We start from the raw sequence: 18,759 nt of genomic DNA, 5'->3' as shown, positions 1-18,759 counted from the left end.
ACAGATGAGCCACTCAGAAAACTTAAGGTGTACATAAGAGATAGCTCTCTGCTGTTCTTTGCTTGGAGGTTAGAAGAAACAAGCTGTCTGTGGCTTCACTTTGGAAGCAAAGCTTTGGTCTTTCCCATGCCCACCTCCAGGCCCTGAGCAATCCTCAGCCAAACTGATTAAATCTATATATTTTTAAGCAAGAAAAACTCATGCTTGACACCTAAGTACGTATCTAAGGATCTTTCTTACCTTTTACAGGATTGAGACTTGTCATCTCAAAAACCTCACTGAGGATACTGATGTCATCCAGATCTGGCAGTGCAAAAGACTGTGAAACTAGTGACCAGACACCAAGTCGTTCAGCTTCCTCACCAGTCCCAGAATCTAGTGACACTGAGGCTGAAGGATTGATATTTTATCATATGGATCTTTATGGATCAAAGGAGAGGTTTGATATCTTTCCTGAAGAGCCATCTTGTCAAGAAGAGAGATCTCTGGGGGATACGAGAAGGGAATCTGCAGAATCTGCATCCAGTAGTGAAAAATTTCAGCATTCACAAGAAGCTGGATATGACTTGGAAAAGGAGGTTGCAGAGTTGGCTAAGATGTATGGACTTGATGAGGATAGAGAAAAAGAACTTGAGCTTCTTGGAAGACATGTGGAGAGCAGATGGCCACCTGCTCGCACAGAAAAAGCAGGATCACAAGGCTCTGTATATACAGCATCAAAAAGCAGCTCTCCGGTGAAAGATCAAAGTCAAAGCACAAAGAAACAGGGACTTCCTAGTGAGGCTTCTCAAGATGAAGATCAGAGCAAAGCCAGAGCAGAAGATGAGGCTGAGAGCCCCATATGGTCCAAAGAGGGGCTTAGCAGCGGCAGTGTGTCGGATGAGTGGAACAGTCAGGCCGTCAGTGAGGAGGAGGAAGCGGCGGATGTTTTTTGTTGTACCTGCAAGACACCAATCCGAGCTTTCGACAAACTGTTTGGTGAGCACAAGGATCATGAGGTGGCTCAGCTCCCCAGTGCCGTGGAAAGTGAAAAGGTAAGAGTCATACAACCGTACTACAGTGCCTCTGAAACAGTGTTCAGGCATACTAAGAATCACACTGGGTGTTTTGGTAGGAGGAGACTCATAAAAACATGTGCAAGTTGGAAGAGCAGATTGCTCAGCTGGAAAACTTTGCCAGTCACTTGGAGGAAATCTTCATCACTGTAGAGGTAAGGCATTTTTTCTTGGGCTAACTTTGTGGTACCGGGGTTAGAAGAGTTTTGACAGCCATAGTGTTCAGTTGTTAACAAGGTGAGTAATTACAGTAACAGAGCAGAGAGTTATCTTGGGGTTTGCCTCATGAAAATTCATCCTAAAGAGTTTTCTAGGTGGGCAAGTAAAACCACATTAAGCATTTGCAGTGACACTTCCATTCCAAAATAAAGTGATCCCACTCGGGTTATCTTAGTTTTAAATGGCCAAGGACCTGTGATCTACCTGCTTCTTAAATCTTCCTTCCTAATGCTTCCCTCCTAATGCTCACTCCTCCAGCAACGAGTGAGGGTACCAGCATGAGCTGCTTAGCTCCCCCAGTGTGAATCCATGGATCCCACTGGGCTGCCATGGTTTCTCTTATGGAAGCTTGATTGTGTTGGTGAAAACACTTTGGAGGTTACGGCTAAGATATATCCCTAGCTGTGCTCCCTGGGCTTAGGTTGGAGATAGTTGCCTTGCATCATTGTTTTTATTATAATTTCTGATGCTCGTATGTCCAGAACCAAATCCAACACTCTCTTGTGCCTCAGTGTAGGTGAATGATTAGCATAAATCCCTAAAAATGGAAATTAATCGAATTACAGCCTCTGTCTACTGGCATTGCCTCACTGGCAACGCAAATTTTAGGCAGAGCCAAATAAGAATTTTCTGTCTGACCTATGGATCAGGCCTGACATCAAGGAGTAAACCGCCAAATGCATTGCAGGAAAACTTTGGGAGGCAGGAGCAGAACTTTGAGGTGCATTACAACGATGCCGTGCAAGTGCTTGCTCAGAAGTACGAAGAACAGCTGGAAGCACTGGGGGAAGAGAAGAGACAGAAGCTGGAAACTTTGTATGGGCAGCTGGTCAGTTGTGGGGAACACCTGGACACCTGCAAGGAGCTGACAGACACAACCCAGGAGCTCTGCCGGGAAAATGACAAAGCCAATTTCATGAAGGTAAAGAGCTTTAACTGGCAAGGCCCCATCTAAGTGCTCTTTGTGAGTGGATTTATTGCTACACAGCATTTGGAGTTCTCAATCCATGGTGCTCTCACTGCCTCAGGTGCTTGGCACGGTGGCAGTGACTTAGCGGGGCAACATAATGGGGCCAAAATGCAGAAGCAAGAGCACAAGTTTGTAACTTGGATGCTTAATGATTTGTGAGTCTCACTGGGGTTCAGAGAGGAGATATCTCTCTAAAAAACTTATCTTGGGAAACTCTGGAAGCACTTAGTGTTCACTGCCTCATGCAGGCTCAGCTTGCTTGCGGTATTCTGGGCTCACAGCAGGCAGGCTGATGCAACCATTTTGGAAGATGTTTCTTTTTCTTGCTTATTTTGTTGGAAAATTCAGCTGAACAGGAGGCTCCAAACTAATTATACCAGGAGCTCCTGCAAAGTGATGGATGAATTCCACTGTTAAGGAGGTGTCAAGAAGTTACTTTTCTTTAGCAGCTAAAAAAATAATTGTTCTAATCTGAGCTGTCCTGTGACTCAGGTGGATGGGAGCATTCCTGTAGCCACTGTAACTTCTGAACTGGGCAGTAAACAGATCTCCTAACACCTCCAGTCTACTTCAATGGATTAGCTTGTTGTACCACTCCAACCTGCCGAGTTCTTCACATGAGCTGACTTTTCCCATTCCTCTGTGTCTCTGGAATAACCTTATTTTCTCCTTAGCTCGTAAACAGTTCTACATCACTCCTAGGAACCCAAGAAGAGCTCTCAGCTGCTTAGGTTTCTCCAGGGATTGCACGCCTGTCTTCCAGGAACGTGCACTGCTCAGACTCCCTCCAAGGCAGTTCTTTTCCCCAGCTGTTGCTGTTTTTTGTTTGTGAAGGATCTCTTGGCACTTTGGACAATGGATGAAGGATACAGTCCAGAGTCTAGATGCGTAGGCACTGGTCACTGCCTGATGTTGCACGTTATCTTACTACAAATTCAGCCAAGATGTGTCCATTTAAATGCACTGTTAGTCACGCCTTTGTTCTCAGACCTGGGTGAAAGCCAACAGGTTCACTTTAAGGGCTGCATTTGTGACAATTCACATAAGACAGGTCAGCAGCATGATGTAGTCTGACTGCACTAATGCAAGAAGTGTATCTTTTCTGTCTTTAACACTCTCTCTTTTTTTTTTCTACAGGCAGCAGTAACCATGGTTGACAGGTAGTATCACAGTCTGGGATTTTGTGCCACATTTCTTCCTTTTGTTCCAACCTGTTGTTGGAGACGCTTGCATGTTCTGGACTCTGTTCAGGCCCATGGATGTTACCTAAGCTATTAGAGCTATTGAAATCTTCAGTATTTCTGGTTTAAACTGCAGCAGAAGAGTTGCTCTGTGAAGTTTAGCACTCAAAACTAGATTTAAGCCAGTTTCAAAAAACCCAAAAGGAGTTAGAACATGAATAAATCACTGTTTTCAGCTTAGTCATAAGGAACTAATTTCAGTGACTGAGAAACAGGATTGGTAAAGATCTTGAAAGAAATGCCCTGGATACAAATCTCACTAAAACTGAGCTCCCTAAATGGATTAGTAACAGGCTTATTTATGGACTAACATAGAAGTGTAGAAAGTCAAGCTGTGGGAGCTCAAAACAGATACCAAAGAGCTAGGAGCGGTTGGAAGAAGTCTAAAGGCACACTAAATCAATTGCAAAAATATATTTTTAAATCTACTGTCATCATTTATGAAAACACAGCTAAAAAATACCCCTTTGTTTCACATTTACAACACCTAGAACCATGAGGTCCTGAAACAGTAATAGCACTATAAATTCAAAATAATGCAAGTTTGCTTCCCACAGAGGGAGAAAACTTACTCACCTGCCCTGTGGGCGTGCAGCGTGCGGCAGCCAGCTCGCTGCATAAGCAGGGCATGCAAGGTGTCGTCCCTCAGTCCCATCAGCATCCAGCTCTGTTGGGTATCTTGGAGCCCCGGCGGGATGTATGGCTGGCTACTCCCAAGCAAAGGGCATGGGAGGCCTGAGCTTTGTACAGTGCTTTAAGGAAAGAGCTGTTATTCTGGAGTTTGTTGTTCTTTTCCTCTTACCAATGAGTATCATGAAAAAGAATCTCTGACACTGCGGTATTTCCAATTAGACATTTTTTTTCCCCTACAATTACAGACTGGGAGAATTCTTAAAGAAAGAAGTGAATTTAGAGCTTTCAACACTGCCAGACTTTGAAGAGCGGCACATAGATTTCTCTGAAGTTGAACAGCTAATGAACTCCATTAATACTATTCCAGGTACTCTGCTATCTGATCATTATTTCAGGCCTATTTACATTTAATTAGGGATATGCATTAAAGAGAAGTCTATTACTTCTTTTAAAGGAGAACTGCAAAGACAGAATTACCTTCTAGTTTTCCCTCTAGATTTTCTTGTTTGCCTATATATACAGAGACACTGGAAGCTATTTTTTGGTTTTTTCTTTTTTTCATTTGCTTTCAGTATAAAATTATCAGAACTTCCAAGTTTGGCCTTCTCTGCTTTTGCTGGATGATTTCCTAGAAGACTCAAAAAGCCTAACCCCTTCTGTTGAGGGGTCAGGCATGCTTAGTGATAACTTCTCTGGCCTTGTAGTGGCTTGAAGAAAGTACAGAGGGACACCAGACTGCTTTAAACAACCAGCACAGCTCCCCTCAATAACCAGATTTCACTGGCTAGTTCCTCTGCTGTTTAGCCAAAATTTTCCTTATTATCCACAGGAAATGAAGCAAAATACAAACAAATTTCTAATAATGAAAAAAAAATTAACATAGAAAAGATTTCAAATCTTTTCTGGCACACCACAAATAGCTAGAAGGAACACCATGCTTTTTTTATTTTTATGCCCACACATCGTGTTTTCTTAAAGTAAAATAGCATTTGCTACTTGTTTGCTTGTGTTGCTGACCCCACGTTGTACAGTTTTTCCCTTGCTTTTCCTCCAAAGGCTCCCCAGCCCCTGGGCTGGTCTGCAGCAGAGCCCTGCGTGTCAGATGTTCATACACCAGTGACCTGATTATTATCCGCAACTGTTTACAGGGTCAGCTCCTAACTCTTCTCCCTTTAGGAGGAATATGAGCCTATCCGATGCCTAGGGTTTGTGGAAACATCTTTGTGAGAGGAGGGAAGCTTGCCTGTGAACAACATACCATGCTTACACAGTCAAAAACTGACCTGTTTTCCCCCCTGCAGCTCCTTGTGCCCCTGTGATCAGTCCCCAGGCTCCCAATGCAGCGACGGGCACCTCACTGAGAGTCTGCTGGGGCCTCTTCTCAGATGACACCGTCGAGTACTACCAGCTGTGCTATAAACCAGTGAGCAATGAGAGGCACAGTGATGAACAAGCAGGTAAGGAGGCCTGGATCCAAGGGACACCTCAGCCCTGCACTGGCAAAAGCAGCTCGTTCCAAAGTACCTCTGGACTTGCTATGGCAATGAGTGCACTTTCTGTGCAGTCCCTCTGCCACCAAAACTGCCAGATGTGCCACCACATTTCTTGCTTCTGGCTTTGTCACCCTTCCCCTGTCACGTCTGCCATGCCAGCAATTGCAGAAGGAACCATCACAGGAGCAAAGACAGGATGGGGCAGCAGCTGGGATAGCAGCAGTGGGAAGGAGACAGTGGATGGAGTCAGGTTGCAAGAGCAGCATTTCCTTTCCTGGAAGGCAGGTACTGCTGCAAAGCACAGCATTTTTAAGAGAGAAAATCATCATATTATAAGCTCAACCACCAAAACACCCACAGTCATCTCACAGTTTATCTCAGTGCTAATAATAGGCTGTAATGCACCAACACACACACACAGAACCATCCTAAAATGTCCCTGCCTTTTCTAACAAATACTCCAGCAAAACCTTTTGCTGAAAACACCCAGTCACTTCTCCAGAAAAAGCAGAAGCCAGGAGAGCACCAAATAGCCAGTTCAGAAAGAAAAGCAGAACCTATTCAAATGTTATAAGATGGAGAATAAGAAATGAGTAGTGAAATAGCTTCAGCTCTTGTCTCACTGCTGGGATGAGCCGACCACACAGCATGCCTGGAGTGGCAACATGCAGGATCGTTTTAGAAAAAAATCAGTGAAACATAGGTGACCTTTCTTTTTGATTTTTGTCTTTTTTTTCTGAGTGATGTGGATCCTTCAGAAGCTGATGCATTATTGGATTTATGCCTCCTTAGTGGTATAACAGCGTGACAGCTAATCAAAGGGTATGCAGCACAAGGAGCTCTCTTCAGCTCAGCACACAAAACAATACACCTTAGCTCCGTTATTTGAGGCAGCTTTGGGCAAGAGTGGGTAACTATGTAAAGCCGCTGCTTTGCTGTTTTCATTTCAGAGCATACATTGAAAGTCAAAGAAACATACTGCACCATTAGTAATCTGTTGCCGAATACACAATATGAATTTTGGGCCAGTGCTTTAAATGCCTCTGGTATCAGTCCACCAAGTGAAAGAGAGGTTTATGTAACAGGTAAAAATATTTTATTCATATGACTATGTGACCTTCATAGTGAAACTCACAGTCGTTTCTGAATTTTATGCCAGTAAGGCTTTCTGGGAACTTTGTTTCTTCTGATGTAAGTCTACTGACTGCATGGGAATGTTCTGCTTTTATTTGGAGAGCATCTCAGGCCAATTGTCCCTGTTTCAGAGTTGAAGAAACAGAAGCACAGAGACAAAATAATTTATTTAAATGCAAGCACCTAGAAAAGCTGGGTATAAGGCTCAAGTCTGCCCATTCTGCCAGGTGTTTGCGAGTCCTCCTTTTATTGGCCTCTAAGTATTTTGTGCATTTACCTGCTATGCTGCACTTTGTAAGTGCAGTTCCATCAAGCACGTTTTGTGAAACCCTGACATCAAATTGAGCAAGTCAGAGTGAGACCTTCAAGCACTTGTTCCAGATGTCTTTAACATCTTGGAGCAGAGAAGATATGCACCTTTATGACAAAGATAAAACCAATGACAGAAAGAAAAGGGTTGTGTAACCAGTCTCTATCTATGTTACCTCTCTGATTAATTCTCTTGGGATGTTGACAGTCCAAATTAAGTCTTTGAATAGTACTGTTAATTGCCCTGCCGGCTGTTTATTGTCCATTGGGGAAACTACATAGTATCAGTAAACAACTTTGTTCTATTTTTTCAAGTCTTCAAAGCATGTTTGTTGCAAGCATCTTCAAGCAACAGTTTATAATTGTTCTTTTGCCTACTTTTTAGCTCCTTCACCACCTATCATAAAGACTAAAAAGATCCTAAGCTGTGAAAACGCAGCACTGGTGTGCTGGGAATCTGGAGACATTAACCCTGTTGATTCCTACATGGTTGAATTGTCCAAGCTGACAGATGAAGAAAATGGAGATACTGTTACTGAGTGAGTCACTATTCTATCTAGTCCTTGACCTGTAAAGATTAAATGGTTTCAAGTCATATGGCTTCAGATAGCACTAAGAAAGGACCCATGACCTTTTGGTGAAATCACCTTCATAAACATTCCTCTTGGTAAAATGAATTGTGTAGATGTTAATAAAAAATGGCTACACAGGGTATGGGAAAAAAGGCAGAAGCAAATGCAAAAATCTGCGGAGTCTGTCACAGATTATCCCTTGCCCCTGCTACTGACAGCTGTACAAGGTAAAGTGGTGTTGGTGGGTTACAAGAGAAGCTGATCATGTAATTTCTTCTTTGTTGTTCAGAAAAGTAATCTCAAAGGCCTGCCTTTGTTCTCTATCCTATCATTTTCCATGGATTTATTTTCTGTAGATCTATTGTCGGGATTCCTAACTGTGAAGTCCTAATTCACCTCCAGCCAAGACAAAGCTATCACATCTGTGTTAGAGCCCTAAACCTGGGTGGTTCCAGTGAAAGAAGTGAACCTGTCCTGATACACACCACAGGTACTGTACAGCTCAGAACAACTCCAGCAGCCTGTTGTAGCATCTATTATCTCAACAGAAAGATTCCTGCCAGTTTCAATGGCCTCTGGATCAGGTCCTAATCTCTTACATCTAATTACACACCTGGTAACATTTTAGGAATGAAAAAACCCCACGTTTTTGTATCAATAAGTACATTGCTTTAGCTCTGTAATTTAAAATTATTTCTGTCCGGTACATTTAATACTTGAAGGTTACTAATTTCCAAACATTTTAAAAGACAACATCAACCCAATGTCCCCAGATGTTGCCAGATTGCCAACTACTGACACACCAATGAAGAAAGCTGCAGTGTGATTCTACTTCAGAGATTACCTTGTAATGCTGCTGTTGCTGGAAAGCATGGCTGAGACAGGCAGCCAGCACTTTCCAGAGCCATTTGGATATGCAAAATCTTCCTCTGTATATATTAGAACATTTCCAGCTTGGCTAGGGAAGCTCTGAGGGCTGGTTCCCTTTATTTATCAGGAAAAAGGCAGTCCAGCTTTCAGCTGGAAGCTTTGCTTTATCATCTCTGATCACAGTGCCACACTGGGCAAGGATGAACCTTCTCCCCGAAGGGGAAGTTAGAAGCCCTTTCTCCTCCCAACCATCTAATCAAAGCTCATTTTAATGAGTTACTGGTGGACACCTGTTTTCACCTTCACCACTGCTATAATGACACTGTAACTTCACTGGGGTATCTCAAACCTTCTGCATCACTTGCAGATGTATTCACACCATACCCGTGTCTCTTCTGCCCTCACCTTCTGTGAGAGCTTGGCAAACTGTGCTTATTCAGCAAGCTGACCACACACCTGTTAATCTCCGAAAGGCTGCGTTTCAATAAGAAACCCATCTGCTACGCATCAGTGACACCACAGAAAAGTAATAGTCATTCTTGAATCCCTGGAGAGGAAGACTGTCATTGTGTTAACACTGTTTGCGCGTATTTCAGCTGCTTAAATCAAACTCAATATTTGAAATTGCCAATTCTGCTTGCACAGCATGTGTTTGTTTTCAGTAGCACATGCCTATAATTGCCCTGTCATTGCTTGTATTGTATTTGCATTGAAGGAACTTGCAGTTTGATTATGATGATTTCATTTGGGATTAGCATGGAGAGATTTGTCTTCTCTGAGTCTACATTATGCAAACAGCTGGTGCAAATTGATCTGTCAGCTGCAAGCGCTCACCTCCAACACTGGGAACGACCTTTGATTCTTACTGGGACGGATACACAAACAGCAGCTGACGCACGTGGCTGCTCATCAGAGCAGTGTGTCAGACCTGCTTTGTGAAGTCTCCGAAGGGAGAGAGGCAGAAGTACTTTTACGGGCACGGACTCACCTCTCTGAGGTCTGATGTTGATGAGGAGATGCTGAAGCATGAGGGATGCTCCATGTGGCACCTTTGCAGAGATCCCATCTCTTCAAATTGTGGCCAGCATTTGCGTGGAAAAGTGAGGTCATGGAGAGCCCTTTAAGGCTCCCTTCTCCTTTCAGCGATTGAAAATACACCACTTCAGCTTTGAGGAAGATGACTTAAAACCAGACAGCCCATTGCAGGGAAGATCCCTCATCTTTGAATGGGTACTTCCTGAGCAATGCCTGCAACTCTGAGCGCTGGCTGGGTTCAAAATTAGGTTAAGGCCCCTTTTCTGCTCTTCACAATTCAAAAATCAAACAGTGTTAAGGTGTAAAACACCCATTTATTTGAAAAACTCCAGACGGACAACCTTGTCCTCTAAATGTCCGCTAGATTCTTCCTAGAGCACTGGTTATTCTTTCTAAGGATCCAAACAGCATTACACCACACCCCTGCTGCAAACCCTAATGCCATAAGGAGTTGCTGGGGTTACCCTCCAGCATTCTCTTTTGCAGGCACCTACTTCTGCCTTAATGAGGACACAGCCCACCCTTTACTGGCGATTCTAGATGATGGATTTACAATTGCATGTGATCAACTGGAAAACCCAGAGTGTGATCTGCCCGTTTACGATAACAGCTTTACAAGGTATGTGGAAGAATTTCAGCTGCAACTAACGCAGGTGATTTGTCTGTGCTTTGCCCAGGATGCACCCCTACCTTGAACTCAAATCCACTACAAAAGTTTACTGGTATTGTGGCTCTCCCCACCTCCAACCATAAGTGACTGTGTTGTTAAACAACTGCAACCATCTTTGCTGGCCCTTTTAAAATACGGGTTGCTTATCTTTTAGAAAAGCAGATTTATTTTAATGTATTTCAGGTTGGGCTCCTAGGGTATCTATTCAGTTTGAAATGGTAGGCTTTCCCCATAGCTCCTTGGAGACTAAAACTCTGTATCCATTTATCCAGGTCCCAAAGTTTCACGAGGGTTAATGTTCCCGAGCACCATTACTCAACTCCCTGTGGCTTGCTGCTCTTTTCTGAGATTTTCCGGAGTGACTAATACATAAAACATCTCCCTTTGCATGATGTGTGCATCAACTTTCATTAATCCCAAAACTTCCTTCCCATTTAATTCTTTACAGAGCCCTCAAAACATGAGGAAAGTGTCACAAGAAAAAAAAAATAATCAAACCCAATATACTCTTAATATAGCACTTAATATAGTGGGATTTAAAAAAAGACAAACTGCATAATTATTAGGTTCTCTTTTAATTACAGTGATCCAGCAGTTACACATTTCCAAGCCTTGAGGAGCTGCTTCTCTCTTTTGGCTGCTGCTCCCCTTCTCTTGGCCCTCTGCAAGCCACCAAGACGACAGAGCCTTGCACGTAACGTGCAGGAGTCTGCCCGTCTTTCCTTGGTCTTGGCTTCACATGTGGGGATTTGGGTTCTGTCCAAAAACACCACTCATCTTACACAAAATTTGTTCACTACAGCAACTACTACAGAATGGACAAAAAACCTAATGGTACTTTGGGCATCTGACCCTCTTCTTTGAAAGACGCTTGTGTAGTTCAAGCACAGTTGGTCTTTTTTTTCTTTTTTTTTTTTCTTTTTTTTTTAAATATAGATACCAGGAAGTATTTAATGGTGCTTCCAGCAGCTCTCATTGAGTTTTTTAAGTTTAAATCCCTCTCCCTCTAGCTGCTCTGTGGAATTTAAGCATCGCTTGGAAGTTCATGCAAGTTCATAAAAAGGTTTCTAGATGCACCTAGCCACAATCACGTACACACTGAGCACACTGAGCTACATTCGAACAGGTATTTAAGTGCCAAAACAAGGAAAAGGGGAGGGGTCTGAATACTTACCTCTTGCTGGAAGATCTAGCTGATACTACTTGGGCCTACGGAACTTACGTTCAAAAAAGAACTGGCCTTTTGCCATTGAATGAGACTTGGCTTGCCTAAATTCATGTTTCCAGTCAGAACCACGGAAACAACGGATAAGCAGGACAGGCATCTGTAGGCACAGAGTAATACAAGCCCACAACTTAGTCCCTCCATGGAAGTGCAATGTTACTAGACAGCTCGGTAGAAAAGAGCTAAGAGATAGACGGTTTTCTTCATTAAAGTCATCATGATAAGCCTAAATGGGATTTCAGCCCACTTCCACAGGGTGCTTTTATGTTTCACATAAAAAGCCAGAGCTGGCACTTATCTAATTCTGAACTCTGAGGCTGAGGTTTTGATGCCACTGTGAACTTTCAGAAGGCTCTTTCATGCCAAGATAATGTGAAGAAAAAAAAGAAAAAGCCACCAAGCTGAAATGACTAACACTCACACTACAAGAAAATTACACCGCAAACTCTTCTTTTTGAAGTTTCTATGTTCTCCAAAAGTCTAATGTGTTTCCTAACCATAGCAGCTCCTACTGTCTGACTCGAGTTTGCCTTGGTGGCTTTGCAACTCTCATTACTGTGCTAATATTTAGTTCACAGATGTTTGCCCATCCATTTTGCATCACTCCTTAAGCTGTAGCAACACAGCTTCTCTGAGTCCCGATTTCAGCAGCCTTTAAGCTATTCCCAAGACATTTGCATGCACTTTCAATGAACTGTATGTTTGCTTTAAGGGGTTGCTGCTGAGGTGGCAGAGTACAGCTGTCACGCTGTGCGTGCCCATCCTTACGCATCAGGCCCTCCGAATGCTGAGTGCAGCTCTTTCTCAGCATTACCTAGAGGCAGACAAGCTCAGTGTCTGCCAGCAGCATCCTTTGCCTTTGCAATTTACAACTTTAGATGACTCTGTCACAGAAACCCACCCGTTGTGCATTACTCCCTATCCAAAACTGAAGGTGTGTTTTGAAACCTGCTGTGCCCTGGGATGCAGCAACGACAACTAACACACCATGTACTTTTCCTGGAAAAAAAAATGGGATATAGTCTCACAGGACTCATGTTGCCCTCTTAAATTAAGTTAGGGTCTTTCAGAAGCATTTGGTACAGGCTATTTTGCCCAGCTTTCTTGCTTCAGAAGCTATGTTTTTGTAGACTTGCATCTTCACAGTGACCATCCCCTCTGACTCAGACTGTGCCTATAAGTCAAGCTGAAGGGTCTCTCTGTGGTATATTCTTTGTCTGTCTCTCCTACACATCTTTTTAAAGAGTTATCTTCTGCATGGCTCCTATCATAAAGGCTATGAATCGCAGTCTACTGTTAAAACTTTTCACGGCCTAGGTACCTCAGCATATTCCAAGCTTTCCTACTGTGTTCAATTCTGGTTTGGAGACAAACACAGCGTAGGCAGGGCTGCTCCCCAACTGCCCCTGAGTTTCATGCTGTTACAGAGCTCAAATCCTGATGGTGAGTGACATTTAAAGCCCTGGGCTGTTTGAGGAGAAAATACAAAATCTGTAGCCTTTTTCCCTTGCTATACTGGGACTCACCAGAGCACTCTTTTTTTTTTTTTTTTTAAGAAAGTAATAACTTTCCCAGAAAATCCATGCAGCATAGGATGCTGTTCTCCCTATTCCTCAAAGTGCCCAGGGCACTCATTTATTTAAAGCTACCCACAGGTAAAAATGGGGTGTCACAAAGAAACCTCCAAGTTCTGCGTCAGTTCCTCAGCATGTGGACTTCACTGTAGTCAAAAATCCATGCTGCACTGCTAAGGAGACAGCAAACGTGATTTTTGTTTGTTGATATGTATTACATATTACATACCTCAACATTGTAAGAAGTATTGCAGAGAGACCCTGCCAAAGCACGTATTTCTGTCTGACTCCCACAGGTGTATAGGGATCCTGGGCAGTCTGATCCCATTTCCAGGAAAGCATTACTGGGAGGTGGAAGTTGAGGAAGATACAGAGTACAGAATCGGTGTGGCTTTTGAAAACACTCCAAGACATGCTTATCTGGGGGCAAACAACTCATCCTGGTGCATGAGGCATATCATCACACCATCAAGGTAAGGGCTGTGGAGGCTACAGGTCTCCTGCAGGAACACCTCCTACACACACACCTGCAAACAGAGCAGCAGAGAGCTCCTACTTGCAGGGAGCAGCCACAGATTTTGTACCAAGGCCCAGACCAAGCACTTAACCAGCGGCTTGTGACATTCCATCATTGGCAACGTGAACTGGTGTTGGAAGGATTCTGGAACCTTTAAGCAAATCCTCCTGCTTAATGACATTCTCATATAGAAATAGGCAGAGTCATGAACAAACCTGAATAAAATCTACATTCAAGAAATTAGCTGTAAAGGCCTTGGTTTAGGTCACCAAAACCACAGTGGGAAGACAAGAGAGTACTAGATCCATGTAACCTAGAAATTATGTATCTGGCTAAACCCAAGCTGTACACAGCTGGTTTTCATAGAATCATAGAATGGCCTAGGCTGGAAGGGACCTTAGAGATCATCCAGCCCAACCTCCCTGTCATGGGCAGGGACACCTCTCAACTAGCTCAGGCTACTCAAGGCTCTGTCCAACTTGGCCTTGAACACCTCCAGGGAGGGGGCAGCCACAACATCTCTGGGCAATTTATGCCAAAGTCTTGCCTCCCTCATACTGAAGAATTTCTTCCTAAGGTCCAATCTAAATCTATTCTCCTTCAACTTAACCCATTTCCCCTTTTTTTTTTCATCTGTTACCTATGGAAGTACCAAACAGCTGTATCTGCATGCAGAAATGCCCTTATGTCTCAGCTGAACCTGATGGCTCTATCTCTGACACCATGACATTAGCATCACTGCCTTTGACTCCCACATGAGATACGGGCACTTTGTGAAGCACGCAGGAGCAAGAGAACAAGTCACACCCCCAGGCATCCCCAAGTATTGCCTACTGCCTCCCTGAACGGCTCACTGCTTAGTCTGCTCAAGTGGCCAGGGCGCTGCTGGGTGCCCTTGCACAGGGACTCCCAACACCACCTGGGTGTCCCCACCACGCACTGTCACTAAACAGTAATGATGGCACAGCACAGCCCCAAATCCGCCTGTCCTCTGCCTGCCGGCACACAGGCAGGTGTGAGATGCAGCTCTGCTGGCTGGAGCACATGCTTGTCCCCAGGCACCTGCTGCACAGCCAGAGTCCTTCGCAGGGCTGGCATTTGCCTCCCGCACAGCAAGAAATGCTGCTTAATGAGGGAGCCCAAACCCACTAAAGCTAATGATTCTCCCATATGCTGTGAGCAAATTAGATTTCCTTGGTATGTTGAGTTAAGAGGTATATTGAGGTTTGTTCTCACTCTTCTGGAGCAATGAGCATGGTCTTCCAGGAGAAAAGGGAACTAGGCCACTGACAGCTGGAGTCACTGTCATACTTATTTCTGCAGGGAAATCTCAGGTTTGAGTGGTGTGGGTGAAGGAGGTGGTTAGTGAAGAAGCCAGCCCTTATGAAATGCCAGACAACTCAGTTAGCTGAACAAATCTTGGTTTTGCTCAGAAAGGCATGTGTTCCCATGAAAATCTCGTATTTTTATTGCAGCATACCACACTAGTTAAAACACCTCAGTGTTACTCAAACAGTGACTACAGGGTGAAGGAGAGGGCTATCCTCATGGCAAAGCTGCTTATGTACAGAGAACCTTCCTGGCCTCCAGGAATCACAATTAGAAGATGCCACGCTCTGGTAAATTAGCATGAAGACTGGAACTTCCCCATCAACACTGCCCTGGCTGAACAGGGAGGTCTTGTAGGAAAAGCAGTCATAAAAGTTATTCAGAGTGGGGTTTGAAAAATGATGTCCAGCAGTTTGGAGGACACGTAGCCACACTGCAAGTCAGGCAGCCTCTGCCCAAGGGATTACGCTCCCTTGCTGCTGCTGTGAAGGTGGGTGTGAGCCATTTCCCTAATGCTGGCAAGAAAGAGGGCTCAGCACCGCAGGCCCTCAGGGAGCAAGTGGGTAGCACAGCAGGGCCTGAAAGGATGAGATTGAGTCATCTTGCCAACTCCCTCCTCTGCAGTGCCTACGGCTACCTAGGGGCAAGGCTGAGAAGACTAGTGCTGTTCTGGGCAAGCCTAAGTGGCCCAGCAGAGCAGAGCTCCTTCATGGAGAAAGGGACAACTTCAGGCCAAACCTAAGGGCAAGTGTGCTCTGACCTCATCCACATCTAAGGGCTACTACCCACCCACTCACAGCCAGAGGGGGATGTGAAACAAGAGGGAGGGCTGCCACACAGGTTAGACAGGCAGGTCTGTGCAGGGCGGGATAAGGCTGTGGCAGCGCAGAGCACACCGCTCCTTGGCAAACACCGCCATCACTCAGCAAAGTGGACAGCACAGGGGCAAGAACCACAGGGGACACACAAGAGAGACAGGACTCTGAAGCAGGAAGCATACCCTGGAACACACCTACGTGCACTAAGCACTTCCCTTTGAGAGCAGCCAGAGTGCCCCCAGGTTTTTTGTCTGTTTCTTGCTTACAGGCACAAGTATGAATTCCTGCACAGTGGGATGACACCGGACATCAGAATTACTCTGCCCCCTCGAAGGATTGGCATCCTGCTGCACTACGAGAACTGCCGACTGTCATTTTTCAATGCAGATATTGCCCAGCACCTTTACACATTCAACTCACACTTCCAGCATTACGTCCACCCCTGCTTTGCTTTGGAAACACCTGGTATCTTACGGATACATAGTGGAATTGCAGTACCCCCGTGGGCTGCTCTCCCATAACCTGTGTTCTGCAGCTACCACATCGTTGTGCAACCTGCATTGAGTAACACTCTCTTTCAGCATTAACTGCTCCATCATGCTCCCTATAAACCAGCTCTCTCTCAAAACAACCGTGACCCAAACCAGCTGCCATGCCTGAGTCGTTGCAACAGTTTCTGTCCTCTTAGGCAGCATCTTAGAAGAAAACCATTATGGACACGAGACCAATCAGCATCCCACAACTCTCCGGTTTAAAGCAGACACCATCCTTCTCAGAGATGACAATGTCACTTAGTAGCAGTGGCAGCTGGATCACTGGTTTCCCCAGTACATATCTGATGCCTATGGAACTCCCCTGTAGCAGAACAATCACTAACTCCACTCCCATGTCTGCTGAATAGCTAAAATTTCAAAGAAAACCAAAACCAGCTGCTAGACAGCTGAGAAAACTCCAACCATGAAGTTGATCTCACAATCAAGTATTCTTGTTGCTACACAAAGCCCGTGACACAAGATAATCAAATACAACTCCCTTGTGTGTGAATTGTTAGCACCTACTATACACAGTGAAGCTTTCTGAAATACCCAAGCATGCACTACACTCTGAAGTATTAAAAGACATTTTTACAGAATGCTCATGCTTCTCAGTCATTCATCCAAGGAAAAAACAGAAACCTGAGGCTTTTTGCAGTGCTTGATTGTCCCTATACAGAAACAAGGCATAATTCTTGGCTTGCTCTTTCTGGCCACACTCACCTCTACTTGAGTATATCCTCCACACTCACAGATCCGTTCTCACCCCCAGCACTGAAGAACTGTCACCCCTGATGCTGTGCCCTTGAACCTCTGGGTGCCCAGCAGGGTCTGGAAGTACTCTGGCCCAGCACTCAGCTGAAACGTCCTTGTGTAGGCTTCATTTCCAGACACCAGACAATCAAGACAGACACTGCCTGTCAAGCAGTTCTGTCTAGCTCTGAACAGCCTCATTCGTGTAGTCAAAACTACCTGAATTCAATCAAGAGTCATTAACAGAGAAGCTTTTCCAGAGATTTATTATTGCACAGTCGTTACAAAAATCATTGGTTCAAGTTTCCATTCTAGCAGATAGGCAGAATCAGGCAGTGGCCTCTACAGATAACCAGCCTGGCAAAACTGAAGAGATTTAACATAGAACTGTGTCCAAAAAGCTGGTGTGTTCTTCCCCAAAGAGCTTGAAGTCTCCCCTAAACCAGCTTTGCAGAAAACATAAAAACAGGAGATGAATATGCCACTGCAGCAATGATTAGTACCATCTTCTCTTGACTATCTGTTCTGCAAGCCTCAAAAGACAATGGGTTTAGCCACGCTGAGCTATTTAAGCACAGTACATTTCTGTACTACCCCAAATTCAGGTATTTCCAGGGCAGAAAGGGTCTTTGCTTAAAAATGTATGCCTTGATTCAGAGTTTAGCTTCCACCCCAGGAACATATTTTACCTTTATCTGCCAAAAAGAGCCACACTCTTCTTTCCAAGTAGATGTCTGAAAAAGTAGAACACATAAGAAACAGAGCAGAGGTATAAGAATATCTGAACTTCACAATAAAGCCTTGAATGCAGAACGACTGCCGGTGAACCCAACGATTCTGATGAAAGCAGATGTTTTGTTGTGAACAGCCCCACTGCTCCCCACAAACAACTTACCATACCTCTATCCTGGCTCACTGCTGAACTAGATCATATGAAAGGACAAGTCAGTTAAAAACAAGCTGTCCTTGTCTGACAGTTGAGCTACATGCTGCAAGACGCATTTTTCCTAGCACTTGTTGGCATTTTTCTTCTTGTTCCTTTTCACTACGTCCACTTATTGGCTCACAGCAAAATTCATATTCTGTGAAGGACAGGAGCTCAGGCCTAAAGCTCCACTATTGGCCACCCGACCCCCACAATCTGCCCAGATCTGCAGCACTGATCCACACATCCCTGCACAGCTTCCAGCAGTAGGAACTGCCAAAGGACGGGATACCCTAAGCCACACCTCACCCAGCAGCTGAGAACTTTGCCACGGCTGCCCAAAGGCTCTTGGGCTTAGAAGGAATTACCCTCAAACTCCTTTAGGGTGGGCAAGAAAAGGACCCCTTTTTCCAATTCCCTCCTGTTCCCTCTCGATTTAAAATCGGTACACGTCGTTGCCACTGGAGGGCATCACACGAAGCCCTTCCACAATACTGCAGGGGTGATACAGATTTCACCAACCTCTAAGGCTACACAAGTTAAGAGTTTCCAAATCCTTCAGGACCTCCAGCATCCATCCTCACTCAGGCCTGGGGCCGGGAACAAAGGCACCGGGAAGTAGGATCGCAGGCACCCACTGGCCTGTTAACAAAAACACAAAAGTAAGAGAGTGTCAAAGGCACAAACACCGGAACAGGCAACACAACAGCCCTCAAATACAGTTTAGCATGCTGGATTCAAACCTACCGCCTTCTACAGAAACACCTGACTCTAACTTGCTCCTCCAAATGCCATTAAAACCTTGTAGGTTGACGAAGTAGGTCCTGGCTTTATCTCACAGGCAGGCCTTGCTCTTCCACCATTTAATTTAGGAGGATAGTATC

At 44.6% G+C, this 18,759-nt stretch overlaps 1 protein-coding gene across 1 annotated transcript; it reads left to right on the top strand.

Moving 5' to 3' along the window:
• Positions 1-290: 290 nt before the first annotated feature.
• FSD2 (fibronectin type III and SPRY domain containing 2) lies at positions 291-16,185 on the top strand. The gene is made up of 12 exons (XM_009877017.1): positions 291-1,034; positions 1,115-1,210; positions 1,963-2,196; positions 3,382-3,404; positions 4,364-4,485; positions 5,420-5,575; positions 6,562-6,696; positions 7,440-7,593; positions 7,983-8,116; positions 10,018-10,150; positions 13,297-13,473; positions 15,933-16,185. The coding sequence occupies exons 1-12, from the start codon at positions 291-293 to the stop codon at positions 16,183-16,185; spliced, it is 2,361 nt and encodes a 786-aa protein (XP_009875319.1).
• Positions 16,186-18,759: the final 2,574 nt, after the last annotated feature.

The sequence above is a fragment of the Apaloderma vittatum genome, unplaced genomic scaffold (assembly GCF_000703405.1).
Source record: "Apaloderma vittatum isolate BGI_N311 unplaced genomic scaffold, ASM70340v1 scaffold44050, whole genome shotgun sequence".
Taxonomy (NCBI): domain Eukaryota; kingdom Metazoa; phylum Chordata; class Aves; order Trogoniformes; family Trogonidae; genus Apaloderma; species Apaloderma vittatum.
This window is presented reverse-complemented; position numbering and strand designations above follow the sequence as displayed.

What these genes read in the sequence shown, in the direction of transcription:
- FSD2 (XM_009877017.1), top strand. Translation starts at nt 291, where the DNA reads ATGTCATCCAGATCTGGCAGTGCAAAAGACTGTGAAACTAGTGACCAG. An exon ending in ACAAAGCCAATTTCATGAAG is followed by an intron (nt 2,197 to 3,381) that starts GTAAAGAGCTTT and finishes TTTTTTCTACAG; the next exon opens with GCAGCAGTAACCATGGTTGA. An exon ending in AATGGAGATACTGTTACTGA is followed by an intron (nt 7,594 to 7,982) that starts GTGAGTCACTAT and finishes TATTTTCTGTAG; the next exon opens with ATCTATTGTCGGGATTCCTA.